This window comes from Puntigrus tetrazona, chromosome 7 (genome assembly GCF_018831695.1).
Source record: "Puntigrus tetrazona isolate hp1 chromosome 7, ASM1883169v1, whole genome shotgun sequence".
NCBI lineage: Eukaryota > Metazoa > Chordata > Actinopteri > Cypriniformes > Cyprinidae > Puntigrus > Puntigrus tetrazona.
Window position 1 is genome coordinate 12,538,323 of NC_056705.1, and position 14,692 is coordinate 12,553,014.

A 14,692-nucleotide genomic window follows, 5' to 3' on the forward strand; every position below is an offset into this window, starting at 1 on the left:
CTATGTGGATCAAAGGTTCTCCCCTAAGGCATGACAGCAAAGGAGGGTGGGCACAGAGAGATGATGAAATCATTCAGCCCACTTAGCCTGCATTGATTCGGTGCAACACACGCAACACTTCCTGTTAGAAAAGTCGTTGGTCACTTTTAATGAATAAAAGAACATTAAATTGGAGGTTTAATACAGTGGCTCCCAAATGTTTCTGAAATCAATAAACGGGCAAAACAGTAGATCGCTTTTGACATCAACAAATGATTTAGAAACAGTTAAAAGTTAAAGGAATAGTTCACCCAAAAATTAAAACTCTGTCATCATTTACGAACCCTTGAGTAGTTCCAAACCTGTATTAAATTTTTGTTCTGCCGAACACAAAGGAAGAGACTTTGAAGAAAGTTTGTGACCAGGCTGTTTTGGGTTACCACAGACGTCAATGGTGGAAGTTAATGGTGACCCAAAACAGCCTGATTCCAAACTATTTTGGTTCATAAAATTATATTTTACACATCATCATCATTGCTATTATAATATTTTGGTTGAGTGTAAGCTTTAAAAGGAACACTGCACTTTTTTTGGAAATATTCTCTAACTTCCCCAGAGTTAATAAGCTGAGTTTTCAGTCGGGTCTAGTGATAACACTTTTAGCATAGATCATTGAATCCAATTAGACCAGCAGCATAGTTGCGATTTTCTGGGCTGATATGATTAGGAAGTATACTCTCAAATCAAGGAAGTTTCCTGCTGTAACACGGCCGCAGCAGGTGCAGTGATATCACGCAGCTCCAGTGAAATATATTCCCCAGCTTGCAAGACTTCCTCCCTGTGCAAGCAAGAGGGTCTGGCTGTTTTCAGGCTCTGCACGATATCACTGCGCCTGATGCAGCCATGTTACGACAGCAAACTTCCTCGATTATTACGCCGGAATGAAAGTATATTTCCTACATACATCGGCCTAGAAAAATCGCAACTTTTAATTTTCCGCCAGTCTTAGTTTTAAATAAAAAAAAAAAAAAAAAAAAAAAAAAATTATATATATATATATATATATATATATATATATATATATATATATATATATATATATATATATATATATATATATATATATATATATATATATATAAATATATAAAAGATCGAAACTCTTTAGGTCATTTTTGAATGCGATGCTACTGGTCTAATTGGAATCAATGATCTATGCTAAGCTATGCTAAAATCGCCAATCGCCAGACACAGAGATCAGCTGAATGGATTCAAAAGCGGTAAAACTCAACGTATTAACTCTGAGGGAGTTGGAGAATGAGCTTATTTCCAAAAAAAGCGGAGTGTTCTTTTAAGGGTTTAAGCCATTAGAATGTCACAATATCAGCTCCATTTATCAAATATTACTATATTAAAATCCAAAGATTTTTTATAGTAAGACAACTGAGCCTTTACAAAGTAATGATGGAACTCGTGAAGTGGAAAACCTTACAGTCTTAGAGCGCAATTTTTTTAATGCTGAACAGTGGAATTTATGACAATTCAGGCAGCGTACAGTTTTCCCAGCCATGTTTTGGGTCAACTTACACTTTTTGCTTTCTGCCAAGTGGACAATGACCACAGCAGGATTCCCCCTCAGTGAGAGCACAGAATTGTGGGTCAAATTTCAGGCTCGCTTCCTTGCCAGCAACACTGTTACAAATTAAAGTCTCCATGTGCTAGAAACCCCCAACAAAAACAGTTTTGTGCTTCCTAATTGTGCCTAAAATCCTGCACAACAATCGATTTTCAAGGCATACGAGGAGTTTGCATAAATCACAGTGACCGTGGAGATGATGGCAGAATGGAAAGTGAAAAATCAATCTTTTTATTTAACCATGTTCGCATGCGAATCGGCCACAGTGAATAAATCACAACTCGCCTTGCTAAATGTTCACCGAGCCGTTTTGAATAAAGAAACCTTCACTACCAACACAAAGGATTTATTCTGACCTGGTGATTTCAATTTTGCTTGACATTTGAAACACTATTAGCACTATTTGCAATTGCATTAGCGTTCTTATTGGCATTTTAGGTTCTGCTCGCATCTTAATGACACCTTATTGGGCAAACATAACTAATGCATTACATGCACGTTCTTGTTTGCATTCTGCCAGGAACATAAATGCAAGCGTACACTCCAGCTTCCAGGAGTGTAGTAAAGAAAAGACAGAGCCAAATGCTTTATGGCATGCACACATAGAAGGCAAAGGAGTGAAAGAATTGCCAACAGACAGCCCTTATAAACCATGCTTCAATAAACCACTTCCTCCTCCCCGTCTCCCCCTCACCCCCTTTGACTCACCAAACCCGGGGAAAATCAGCATTTATGGCCCAGTTCCTGTTTTGGACTGCTGCTCACAAGCCTCCCCCCTCTGCCCTCTCCCTTCATTCTGTCTCTCCCTCCCTCTTCCGCTCTTTTAATGCCAGCATAGAAGGCAGTCTGGACTTTCGTGGCTACGAAGCACTTTGTGCATCACCTAAACAAGGTGGTATCATTTCTGCAGTGTTGTAAAACAATTACAGGGCCTTTGCTAGTTCCAAATTACGTCTGCCTTGTGTTTCTTGAATAAGTGCTTTAAAACTGTACTGAAAGCACTGCTGTTGTCAAAGGTCATATTTCAGGGAATAATTGGGACAGCTATCCATTATAATGGCACAATTCTCAAGTATGCAACTGATTAAAGAAGTTACACAAAAATGAGTAGGTATGGGCATGCGAATATTAAGGATCAGTCTAATAAAACGTTCAGTAAAAAAAAAAATTGATAGCTTTAAAGTGAAATTATATTTACATATAAAACAGATATGCACGTATCAATAAATCTGAATTAAAAAGAAATATATATATATATTTTTATATATTAAAAGTATTTAATGTAAATTATATGAACAAAACTACACAGCACACACATTATGTAAAAACCCATTTTGATGCAATTAATCATTTGTCAGAACTACATATTTATGATCATGTTATATATCATGCTATAATAATTTATGTATACTACTGTACACAACACAGATAGTTAAAAGCATCTTTTATTGTAATAAACAGAACACTGCAATATTAGAAATCAATACATTTGGTTTGGTTTATTTGGTTCAAAATTTTATTTTCTAATTCATTACAGTGCACGAGTCTGTATCGTGCATTAAATAATTTTATGTATTTATTATTTACATGCATGAATTTAGAATCAAACACTCCAGATCTCTGTGCAATATTTAAAGTTCTACTGAAATATAAATGTGGTATTGCACACTCTCTGGACACTGCATGAGCCCACACCAGACGACACTCCCTTCTGCCTTTTAAACTGCCATAACTCTTTGTGGAACAGATTCAAAATTGCTTAGATGTTTTAAAATTATCCTCTTCTACCACAACCCAAAAGTTCTGGATTGAGATCTGATGACTGCGGGGGCAATCCGAATACATCTGATGATAACGTGATGAGACGGTCATAGTCAACAACAATATTAAGATAAGCTATGCTTTCTAACAATGAAACCATCATTGGCAAGAATGGATCTGCACTTCATGTTATATACACCAAATTCTACTCTACTATCCAAATCAATCGCACCTTTATTCAGTTTTCTATGGTCCAATTTTGGTGAGCATGTGCAAACTGTAGCCACAGTTTCCCGGTCTTAATTCATAGGATTTGCACCCGGTGTGGTCTTCTGCTGCTGCAGCCCATCTGCTTCAAGGTTTGATGTGCTGCACGTTCAGAGATGCTCTTCTGCATAGCTCAGAAATGTTTATTTGAGTTGCTATTGCCTTTCTATCAGCTGGACCCAGTCTGGCCGTTCTCCTCTGACCTCTTGTATCAACAAGGCACTGAACCGCCACTCACTGGATATTTTCCTTTTTCGCCTGACAATTCTCTGGTAGAGATCCCAGTAGATCAGCAGTTTGTGAAATACTCAGACCAGCCCATCTGGCACAACCGTGCCACGTTTAAACTGTTCGGTTTCAGCTTCAGCAGATTGTTTTGACCACGGCTACAAACCTAAATGCATTGACTTGCTGCCGCGTGATTGGCTGATATTGGCTTAAACAGTTGAACAGGTGTACATAAGAACGTGGCCGATATGTACACATTGTGCATGCATGATATTCAAGATGGTGAAATTTTACAAGCCACAAACATGTGACATGTTAAACGGGTCAAAGTATGCGATGGCAGCAGCCATGCCTTCGCAGTTTAATGATATGTGCATGGTTAAAAGATCACTGCGAGTTCCTACGCTGGGAAGAGATTTGACAGTCAGGCATGATGGGAAATAGAAATGTGTGACACTCACACTCCCAATTGGCAGAATTTATTCCACATGTAGGGGGAGACATATCATGCAATACAGCCAGTGAGACCCAATTATTTTAGCTCGGTGTGTGTGTGTGTGTGTGTGTGTGTGTGCGGCGCCGAACGAGAAAATGACAAGACTGCAAGATGCTCACAGCTCACCATGCCAGAAATGAAATCACAGTTAATGACTGCTCATAAAATGTACGATCATTTCAAAAGATTACATTATAAGAATGCAACCATGCATGGAGATATACTCAGAAAGACTCGTTGCTCGTATTGTAATTGGAAATCTGTTAAATGTTATGCGCGGGAGCAGCAGTGCTTCCGAAACTGACGTTTTTATCCAACAAATTGAAGCAGACAGCTAAGCAATTCACTGAGAAATGAAATGGACAGTTTCATACATTCAGCAATTAACCTCAAGATAAAAAAAAAAAAAAGAAAGACAGACAAATGTTTTGGGACAGAACTCACCAATCAGAAATGCTTGTTTCGAAATAGTTGTTTCGTTAACTTGGGTGTCACAAGTTATATACAAGTTTATGCAACGTATACAGTTCATATTGTGAATGTATTAAGTCAAACATAGATCTTAGGGACAGTAGCAATCCGTCTGGAGTCATATGGACAAAAAGGCACTTCCCCAATTTCGCCCCCACGTCTACAATTTCATAAATCATACTTTCTGTCAGTATAAAATTCCTACGCTCCTCAATTCCACTCTGCAGGGAGACAGTTCATCTCCCTCCCAAGGATGGATCGCTTCCCGTCGAGGGGAAAGAGGTCTGGCAAGCTCACAGAAGAATAGGGGTGGAAAGGAAGGCAGCCCCCACTGACATCTAAGCCGTACCTTGCCTGAGGAGGGCTTAAATTCCGTGGTTTTCTGCACATATGCAAAATAGGAGACGAACACAACCCTAACTCCGGCTCAGGCCAAGTCAACGAGCGGAGCACAAACTTAAAAGGCTTTGAGAAAATCTCAGGAAAAGATGCCCACAGGCAAACATGTTGACCTGATCATTATGGGACCACAAGAAAGGAGAGCCGAGTGGTGCTGATGAATGACACATCAGCGTCTGAAACATTAAAGAGATGGAATAGCGCTAAATTTTCTTCATGACTTTTGGAATGCATTTAAAGAATTATTTAAATTTCCTTGCTGGTCATTTAAAGTAAAAGCTTGCTTAAAAAAAAAAAAAAAAAAAAGATACATGTCATCATTTACTTTCACGGTTGGTTATTCTGTGAAACAGCAGAAAGTTGAAGAATCTACTGCTGTTTTTTTCATGCGATTACAATAAATGGGCACTAGAGCATTCAAGCTTCAAAATGGACACAAAGCACTATAAAAGTGGTCCATATGACTCATTATTCGCTGAAAATGTTAACATCTGCTCTCTTATCTCAGCACGTTCATGAGAGAAGTAACAATGTCCGATTTTGTGTTTTGAATCATTAATCTCATTGACAAAAACGGTCACACTGAATCGTTTACAAATCAAAGCAATCGGATTCGGTCGGTGCTGTTAAAAGCTTTCTGGAGATGAAAATTTTTTCAGTGAATAATGAATTACATGTCAAGCACCGTTTCTCACATGAAGGATAATTCTATGATGTTTTGTAATTCCTCTTTGAAGTCTGAGGTCTCTAGATGTAGCCTAAATCTCTGTAACTGCGTGGAAATAAACCACCATTACAGGAGGTAAATTATGGAAATTTAATTTTAGGTGAAATATCATTTGGGAGGCTGGCTAGTTTGGCATCGGAAAAAGTCTCTTTTCAATAACATTTTAAATCCGGAATGAAATCTGATAATAATTCTATTGAATTTTTCAAGGAAGGTCCAGCTAAAGAGCATGCATGCTCTAGACTACAATTCCCATACAGACTGCAACAGTTGGGTTCTGGAAGTAAAAATTCCATTCACTCTCAAAAACCTTAAAAGACCTGCTGAGGTTTGCTGTTGCTGAAGCAGCCAGTCAGCATTATATCTCTATTTTAAAAATAACTGTGCTTAACAATTAACTCTCTGGTTAAACAAAAAAAAAAACTACATTAACCAAGATTTTGGAAAGAAGTCACAAAACAAGCAAAGTGAGTTAAAATGGCACACTTTATTTATTTATACGTTGTTTTCATTTTCAATTAGATCAGTTGCATGTGATTGTAGTTCTCCCTTTCACCCCAATTTTATAAAATTGTGATTCACCTCATAACAAAAGACTTTGAAAAATCTTCAAAAAAAAAAAAAAAAAAAAAAAAAAATAATAATAATAATAATAAAAAAATTTTTTAATTAATTAAATATATATATATATATACACACACACACATATATATACATATACATATATATAAAAAATTTTAATCAAAAGGGAAGTTGAAACTGTTGAAAAAGCCAGACAGGCAAACTCTGCTCTATTGATTGTTTCATTTTTCCCATTCATATATTTATTAGATCCTCTGTTATGCCGTCTCTTACCAGAAGGTAAGACCTAGGGTCCACTTAACACTTAACAACCTAGCAACACAGTACAAACCACTCATATCACCTTATCAATAGAATAGGACAAATACTGGGCAGGGTGTCCAGCCAACGCTTGTATCACACCAGCTAGTTTTCCACGATGGTTCAATTACCAGAGGCACATCCTTTACAAACCTTAAAAAATGATTCTTCCTCAAAAGACACATTTTTAGTGGCTTCTCTGCTCCCATCTTTGTTAAAAAAGCCACCTCTGTGTTTACACCAGAAAGATCGAAAGACCATTTACTCTATACTACATAACACCAGAGAGCAAAGATAAAGCTGTACTGGGCTGCTGCAGTAAAACACAAGAAGGATATTTTAAGCTCTTCCAGCAATTGGACTCAAGTGTAGGCTACTGTCAAGTCTAGCGAATAAAAGACACACACTGGCACGGTCCACTAATGTAATGATAAAATCTTATTTTATCATTCCCTCCTTCATACCCTCAGCTATAAAAAAACTAAATTAAATAAAATTTCCAGCCATTTCCATTGGTGCATTTTTCAATTGGATGCCTAATTGACTTGGGATGTTTGTGTGCCTGGCTAAAAGACTAGAAACATCAATGTTTTTCACTGCTAAATAGCAGGTGGCGACTTGTCACAAACCAAAAAAAACAGACGTTTATATAATTCTACGGCGTATAACTAGTATAGATGGGCGCAGGTGAAAATGAACGTCCATGTTCCACTCCATTTATTTGGGTTTGTTGCCCCCCTATTCCTTCGCCAGCACAAAATATCAGGTTTCCAAGGCTACACAGCATGCCTGCTAATCATGGCTGTTCGGTCCCTTTATCCCAGCCAAAAAACAATTTCCACCTTTGTTTAAATGTCCAGGTAGCCATGATTTCTGAAACTTGAAAACATCACATGCAATGTCTATCAAAGAGCCAATCAGGAATCCTTAAACTTACACACACACACACACAAATCTGTCTGACTTTTGCTCTTCGCACAAAGATGAAACAAAAACATCAGTAACGTCCAATGTTGCATTGCTCATTTTGGTCATACTGGCTTGGAAAGACATAAGGGTGAATAACTCTTTAATGCAAGACTTTTCCGTCCAGCAACATCTAAGGAGGGCAGGCTTTTTTTTAATCTATCTTCTAATGACATTCTGAGTAACTATGAGAAAGGCACAAGGAAGCACATAACCCCCGTGAGAGACAGGGAGGCAACATGTAATCTACAACAGCTGTGAAAGGGGTAACATCGAATACTCCTAAGGCTTCAAACACAAAACAAGGAGAGAGAAAAGGGACTTACAGCCACAGAACACACCCTCTAGAGTAAAGAGTTTTGGAGTGTGTGAGCAGCTGTTCCTTTCGGGGCAGTATGGTGAGACTGTTGGTATTAAACTGTCAAACACAAGCCCGTCTGTGCGCAAGGTTTCCCTCTAACTTCCCCTCGGCTCGTCTCGACACCGGCTAACACTGATCAAAGCCCTGAGGAGGGTGAGGCGGGGGGGAAGGGGGTGGCGTAGCCTCCCGGGACCCCAAATAATAAGCCTGACTGTTTACCTTACAAGCGCACCATAAATTCTAGGTCTAAGAAAGCAGGTTTCTGTATCCATCCCCTTCACTGAGAGAGAGAGAGAGAGAGAGAGAGAGAGAGAGAGAGAGAGAGAGAGAGAGAGAGAGAGAGAGAGAGAGATGTTGTGAATTATCTTCTGAGTATGGAGAAGGCCACATGGGGTGTTTACTGAAGTCTATTTTTCACAACGTTGAAGAAAATGTAAATATCCAAAGTGTTTATTCATCACAGTTTGACTCACTCCACGTCTAATTACAAGACATCTGAGGTCCGCATTTCGATGGAAATCCTATTTCGAGTGTCTTTATCATAAAATATGTAAATCTATCTACATTAACTGGAATGATTTAAACCCACTTCTTTGAGTTCATCCCGAAGCAAACACTTTGTCGGATCTATTATAAACACGCAAAAGAAAAAGCTGGAGACCTCAGGAAGCACTCTGGCTACTAATTCGTCACAGCGCCAAAACATTTTAGGGTGCGTATCGCATACTTCCAAGGGGGGCGTTTGTTAGATTCTCCTAAAAGCTGGTGTCGTAAGGCAGGATTTATTAGAGGTTAAGTATCCCCCTGTTGCTTTCGCATTTTTTTTCAGCAGCCCCTGTAAGACATTCGTCAAAGAAAAGGGGAGAGGGGCTAGAAGTTCAAGCAAACCCGCATTTAGTGTACTTCTTGTCGTCGAAGACTTCAGGAGCAAGTTTAGAGTAGTTTCCAAATGAGGTCCGGCCCTTGATTTATAGTCTGTTTTAATGTTTTGAGAAAATAAATACGGTGGGGGAGATTTTCACCGCACTGTCATCACACGCATACAGCCGGAGAGCCGATTTGGAGCACACATCCCCTTCAGATCTTACACAAACACAACAGCTCCGTGGCATAAATCAAACCTGCGGCGGCACACGTAGCATGAGCGCTATAACGCAAAGGAATGGGGAAAATATTAGCATGCGTTTGAAGCCATGCATCTTCAGCTGTCCGCAGAAGGAAAACAAACTTAAGTCCTTCTGCACAATTTTCCAATCTCTGCGGCTTGATTTCCCACCACGGTAATAAAACACAGCCTTAGAAAGCATCACATAAATAAAATGTTAAATCAAGACAATTTAGCTGCGGCTCTGTCATGCGTGCAATTTACATTTCTGTGATGAAATGCTTGGCAGCAGCAAAGAAGACCTAACAACTGTTCTCAATAAAAATGGCGCGTAATGACGATTTGACTTTTCTCCAGCATTTTTCCCTGCAAACTCAGCTTAAACGCTTCGAGTGAGGGGAGGAAACCAGCAAACATTTTAATTCATTCCTTCCGAGGGCTTTCCGCTACTCCTAAATCGCCCCTTTCATTCCCTCTCTCTTTCACCGTCCCGTTGTCAGCGTGGTTTAATAATAGCACGTATGAGCTATAATAACTGGGGAAGCGTTGTAACAGCCTACCGTGAGAATAAGTTACAGGGGTTGAAATCATTATTATACACGATGACCTCCCTCCTGTGGTGGCTGTAATAAAATGGAAAGGGATTTCTGGGACAGAAAACTATTTGGAGGTAACTGTGAAATAATAAAACGGCAGGATTGGTATCTTTTGAATCACTAGGTTATCGTGTTTCGCATAGCAGCCACAGATTTCATCTACATTGGTAAAAATATCATTGTGACACTTTCCATGCACTTCCTCCGGACTCACAAAGACAGCACGATATGGGACAGCGTGCAAGCAACGTTTTTTAGTCATGCATAATATTTATTAATATTAAATGAGGGTGGGGTGGCAATGGACTATAGGACATTTAACATCGGATTTTGAGAAGCAATAAAACACACACGCAAGCAAATATACTACTAACTTTACAACGACATACATGTCTGATGTTCATTAAGACGCGATAAAAGGCGCTTTATCACATTTACGAACTAAAGATGGGCTTCTAGGATATTCTAGTGTGGTACAAACACTTACAAACATTTTAATTTTAATAATGCAAGTTATGTAAACCAAAGGATTCAACTGCGTTATTATTCTAGCGCACTATTCTTGAAACTTTTTAGGAGTCGCGCACTGATTGGCGCACGTCGTCAAAAGGTAACGGGTAAAGAGTAACAGCGCTAAAAAAAACAGGCAGAACATTTATTTCTAATAAACATATTTTTTATATATATATACGCCTGGTGCCTTTTAGAAATGACAACCACTTTTTGTCCCTGCAGCGATACAGTAGACAAGATCTGCATGCATCAAGTAGCCAAGGTGCAGTCAGTGTGGATCACACATTACTCCGGTTTAACCATTTGAGATAAATCGATTTTTATATAATAGCAAATCGCTCCACGTACCTCTTTTTGGTCTCGGGAAACTTTCGTGTAGGTGAAATACGACTTTCTCCACAAAATGCTGAATGTTGCTGTGCTCCGGTCCGCGGACAAACACCATCCAGTCGTGCGTAAAACCTTCCACGGTGGGTTTCTTTCGGACCTGGGCGCGATGACCGAGTTCCAGTTTCACCTGAACGGCACCCTAAAACACCCAAATGTTCACTTTATAAATCATGTCGCCAATTATTCGTTTTAAAAAGCAGCCAATCTGAGCGCGCGCGTCTCGAAACCTCTCCTTATCCACGTAAATGCAAAATAACGATCAGCGGTCGAATCATAAGTTTCTGGTATGTTATTCAGCCTCAACATGCCAGAATAAATGCTAAAAATAGAGCATTCTGACAGACTTCGGATTATTCGTTATTGGACGCCCTCCTTTTGTTTGAAATCTTTCGAGCGCATCACTTTTGCAGACATGCACTAATGCTCTGGAAACGCATGACTCCACTAGTTCTACTGTACTTGAGTATCCCGATGGAAATATGGCTGGAAGAGCCTCATATGCGTCTAATCGCCTTTCCAAACCAGACGGGAACGAACACGGGCGCTGAAGATCCAAAACATCGCACCGATATAGCAGGTAAAGCCCTACTCACCGAACTGGCCATTGTTGAGGCCACGGGGTAATGCTATTTCATGGAGAATTTGGTTTAAATAAGGACACCGAGGACTGTAGACGCCCGATGGCGGACATGGTCTTTTAATTGAGCTCTCTGAGTTTTCAAAGGCTGAGGAGTAAAGTGAGACGCATGCGCGTGAGTGTCAGCGCGTGCAGTCCAGTCGCAGTCTGTGCGGTGCACGAGACGAGCCAATGGCAGCGCGAGCGAGTGAAGAGCCACTATTAACCCGTGTAAAACCACTTTTTCAGCGCTCAACAACACAGTTATTTATTGCTTGCGCTGTATCAAACACGTCACATAGCAAACATTTTCCCAATTTTTTTATATGCTTGTATTATCTATTTATGCTGTAATTAATACAGCCTGTTGGTTTTGTAATTTTAACCGAAAAGTTGAAATGCTAAAACCTGTTAATTGTGTATCATTGCATATCAGTGCGTGCGTTTGTGTGTTCTGTACATACATATAACATATTACAATATCAAATAATATAAAAATATTATATATGCATGTGTGTGTATAGACAGATGATAGACACACACACACACACACACACACACACACACACACACACACACACACACACACAGATGTTTACAACAATTTAAATTTACTGCCATAAAATGTAATCACACATTAAATGAAGAAACACCTCAGACTATGTAAGAAAAGTGCTGAAAAGGAGCACCCGAATTCAATTTCGAATAATACCCCAGGAGTATTTCGAGTTACATCTGAGAGTGCCACAGTGCGCGTAAAAAACATAAATTACATGATATATGTACGCAGTTAAAATGTCAAGAAATAATTACGTTGACATTAGATTAACGTATCGCTTTAAGGAAGGTTTGGTCCTCCGCGCGCGCCGTAGAAGCATGTTGCCGGTTGGAGGGTTGCGCGAAAAAGTTAGCGAAGTGCATCTAAACGCCACTGGAATGAAGGAATTCTCTGGGTAAGAAATAATAGCACGTTTCTCACATTAACCTACATGTTTATGGGATAGCAGCACTGTGACTCAGTATCATGATGGTGAAACTGACAGCTGCTTGGTAGCTGTTTTTTTGTGTGACAGCAGCGTAAACAAACGTTTTGCTAAATACATATTTAGAATTATACAACACCCGGAAGCTAGCTAAGCTTGCAAACAAGGTGGTAGGTGGTACCGTGGTGTCGGATGATGATACCATGATATTAAATGATTACCTTATTCTGCTGATATGGCGTTTACGTGGTACTCCAACTTAGAAATACCTCAGTGCGTGTTCAGAAACCGTGGTACAGTGTGGCGTTCGTCCACCGTGTTAGTACCATAGTATCGTTGCAAAACTGACATATTATACCAGCTAACTTAGTCTAGCCAGTCAAACTCAGCATCACTTAAACAATGATGCATTATTGTGGACACACAAGCAGTGCAGAGCAAGCAGTCCAGAGCCGAAGCCTTTGTGCATGTGGACAAGTAGCCATAGACTGGAAATCCCTGGAATATTTTCAATTCTCTGCTTTGCTGACAAAAGCGCGTGTAAAAATGATCTGATTTAACAAACAGCTATTTTGTCAACATGCTTACCCGAAGCTAAACCTAAAGAAGTAAAGTGAATTTGAGTCAAACGTGGCTAAATGTTATTTATGTAACATTTTACTGCATTTCCCTTATGCGTTGCCCACCACCTGTCATTGCTGAACACAAATACGTCTCAAATTTTAAACTAATGACTCGTAGACATTTTAAATTGTTCTCCAAAATATCAGTCTGCGACAATGCAGGAAACACTTTTATCGTATTGAAGTAGCACGACGTGTAGCGTTTAGACTTGCATTGTTTTGACACAAACTGTCTCAAGTCAATGAATTTCAGATCTTACCTAGTTTGCCCAAGCCACTCTTTGCTGTCAGTAGCGCTGCTGTAGTAAAACTGTCACGGTGTATGGAAACACAGCAGGTATTTCATCACACACACGCAGAGCTTGCCTGTCAGATATCGGTCCCAGGAGGGGTGGGGCAGCATTTTAGAGCTCGCATTGTCTGTCTTTCTCCCATGTGCCGTGGTATAAACCTGAATCTCCAGTGGCCATCAGCCAGTGTCAGTCAAACCGACGGCTGGTAATCCCATTACCGTGCACTGGGAGTCCATATGAGACAACATATGAGATGGCAGAGTCGGCGGTCCGCAACTGGACGGACATTGAAGCTTTGGCAAAAGTCACTTGTGAATAATGCATCCCATTGATGTGGTCGCCAGTGCCATCTGTCAGACGGTTGAGTCTTCTGAGTTTAGATGCGAGCGGCAGACTACGTGTCTCGGGCCTTTATTTAATTTCACCTTAGATTACATCAGTTTGAAGTGGTGTTGGGTTATTCTTATTTCGGTCTAATAGTGTCACCCTGAAGGCAGTTTTTGCCCCGTTGCACCTGTTTGGCGTGTTTGATCCCATGACACCTGTGATCTGAGTGATCTGAGTGATAAAGCGTTAACATGAGGTGGACGCACAGCTGTTTTTGAACAGATGATGTCAGTTTGCATGACGGTTTCTTCGTTTCAGGAAATGAGTGTTGAGTCTAAAAATGTGAAAGTTCCCATGGCTTCATTTGTGGTTGCATGTCACACTCGAAGAAAACCTGTTATTTCCAAATCCTTTCAATCTTAAGTAAGAAGCAAACTCTACACCTTATCGTTTTTAAGTTGTAAAAAGTAAAAAGAAATGAATACCTTTATTCAGTGCGAATGCATTAAATTGATCATAAGCGGCAGACATTTATGATGTTACTGCGAAAAGATTTTTACATAAATGCTGTTATTCTGAACTGTCTATTAAACAAATCATGAGTAGTTTGGTAATGTTTTTTCGCTAAAATGTTTTCTTGAGCATCCAATCAGCATGTTGTAATGATTTCGGAAATATCATAACGGATGCTAAAAATTCAGTTTTACTATGCATTCCAAAAATGCATTCCGAAAGTGCATTCCAAAAGAAAGGTGTTAATAAAAATGTTTAATAAAATTTCAGCCTTACTGTTTTACTGTATTTTTGATTCAATAAATGTAGCTTTTGTGAGCAATACTTTCAAAAATGTAAAACAAGTTTAATCCAGAAACAATTTAATTAAAACCTGAAACAATAAGAAAAAAAGTAAATTTCTGAGCAACAATAAAAATGGTGTAGAAACAAGTTTAATATTATTCTGACGAAATGTTTAGCTTCCTAATTTTATCAAAATGGCTACAGCTTTTACCTTTTTGACACCTATTCTTCCGCATCTTGTTATCTTGAGACAAATTGTTCCAAGATCTAATCAA

At 39.3% G+C, this 14,692-nt stretch overlaps 2 protein-coding genes across 3 annotated transcripts in view; one reads left to right on the top strand and one right to left on the bottom strand.

Annotated features, from left to right (window-relative positions):
• The window catches only part of mllt3 (MLLT3 super elongation complex subunit), a 43,180-nt gene extending 29,544 nt beyond the window's left edge, over positions 1-13,636 (bottom strand). Inside the window, exons 1-2 of one of the 2 annotated variants that reach the window (XM_043244623.1) lie at positions 13,260-13,636; positions 10,736-10,916 (exon numbers count right to left, since the gene is read on the bottom strand). In XM_043244623.1, coding sequence (XP_043100558.1) covers positions 10,736-10,832 — 97 coding nt within the window. In that variant the 5' untranslated portion in view covers positions 10,833-10,916; positions 13,260-13,636. Of the gene's footprint in view, positions 1-10,735; positions 10,917-11,370; positions 11,548-13,259 lie in introns of those variants that run through there. The other variant, XM_043244622.1, reaches the window with a different exon arrangement.
• The window catches only part of focad (focadhesin), a 41,040-nt gene continuing 38,584 nt past the window's right edge, over positions 12,237-14,692 (top strand). Inside the window, exon 1 of the mRNA XM_043244620.1 lies at positions 12,237-12,346. The gene's annotated coding sequence lies outside the window, so the exon portion shown is untranslated. The remainder of the gene's footprint in view (positions 12,347-14,692) is intronic.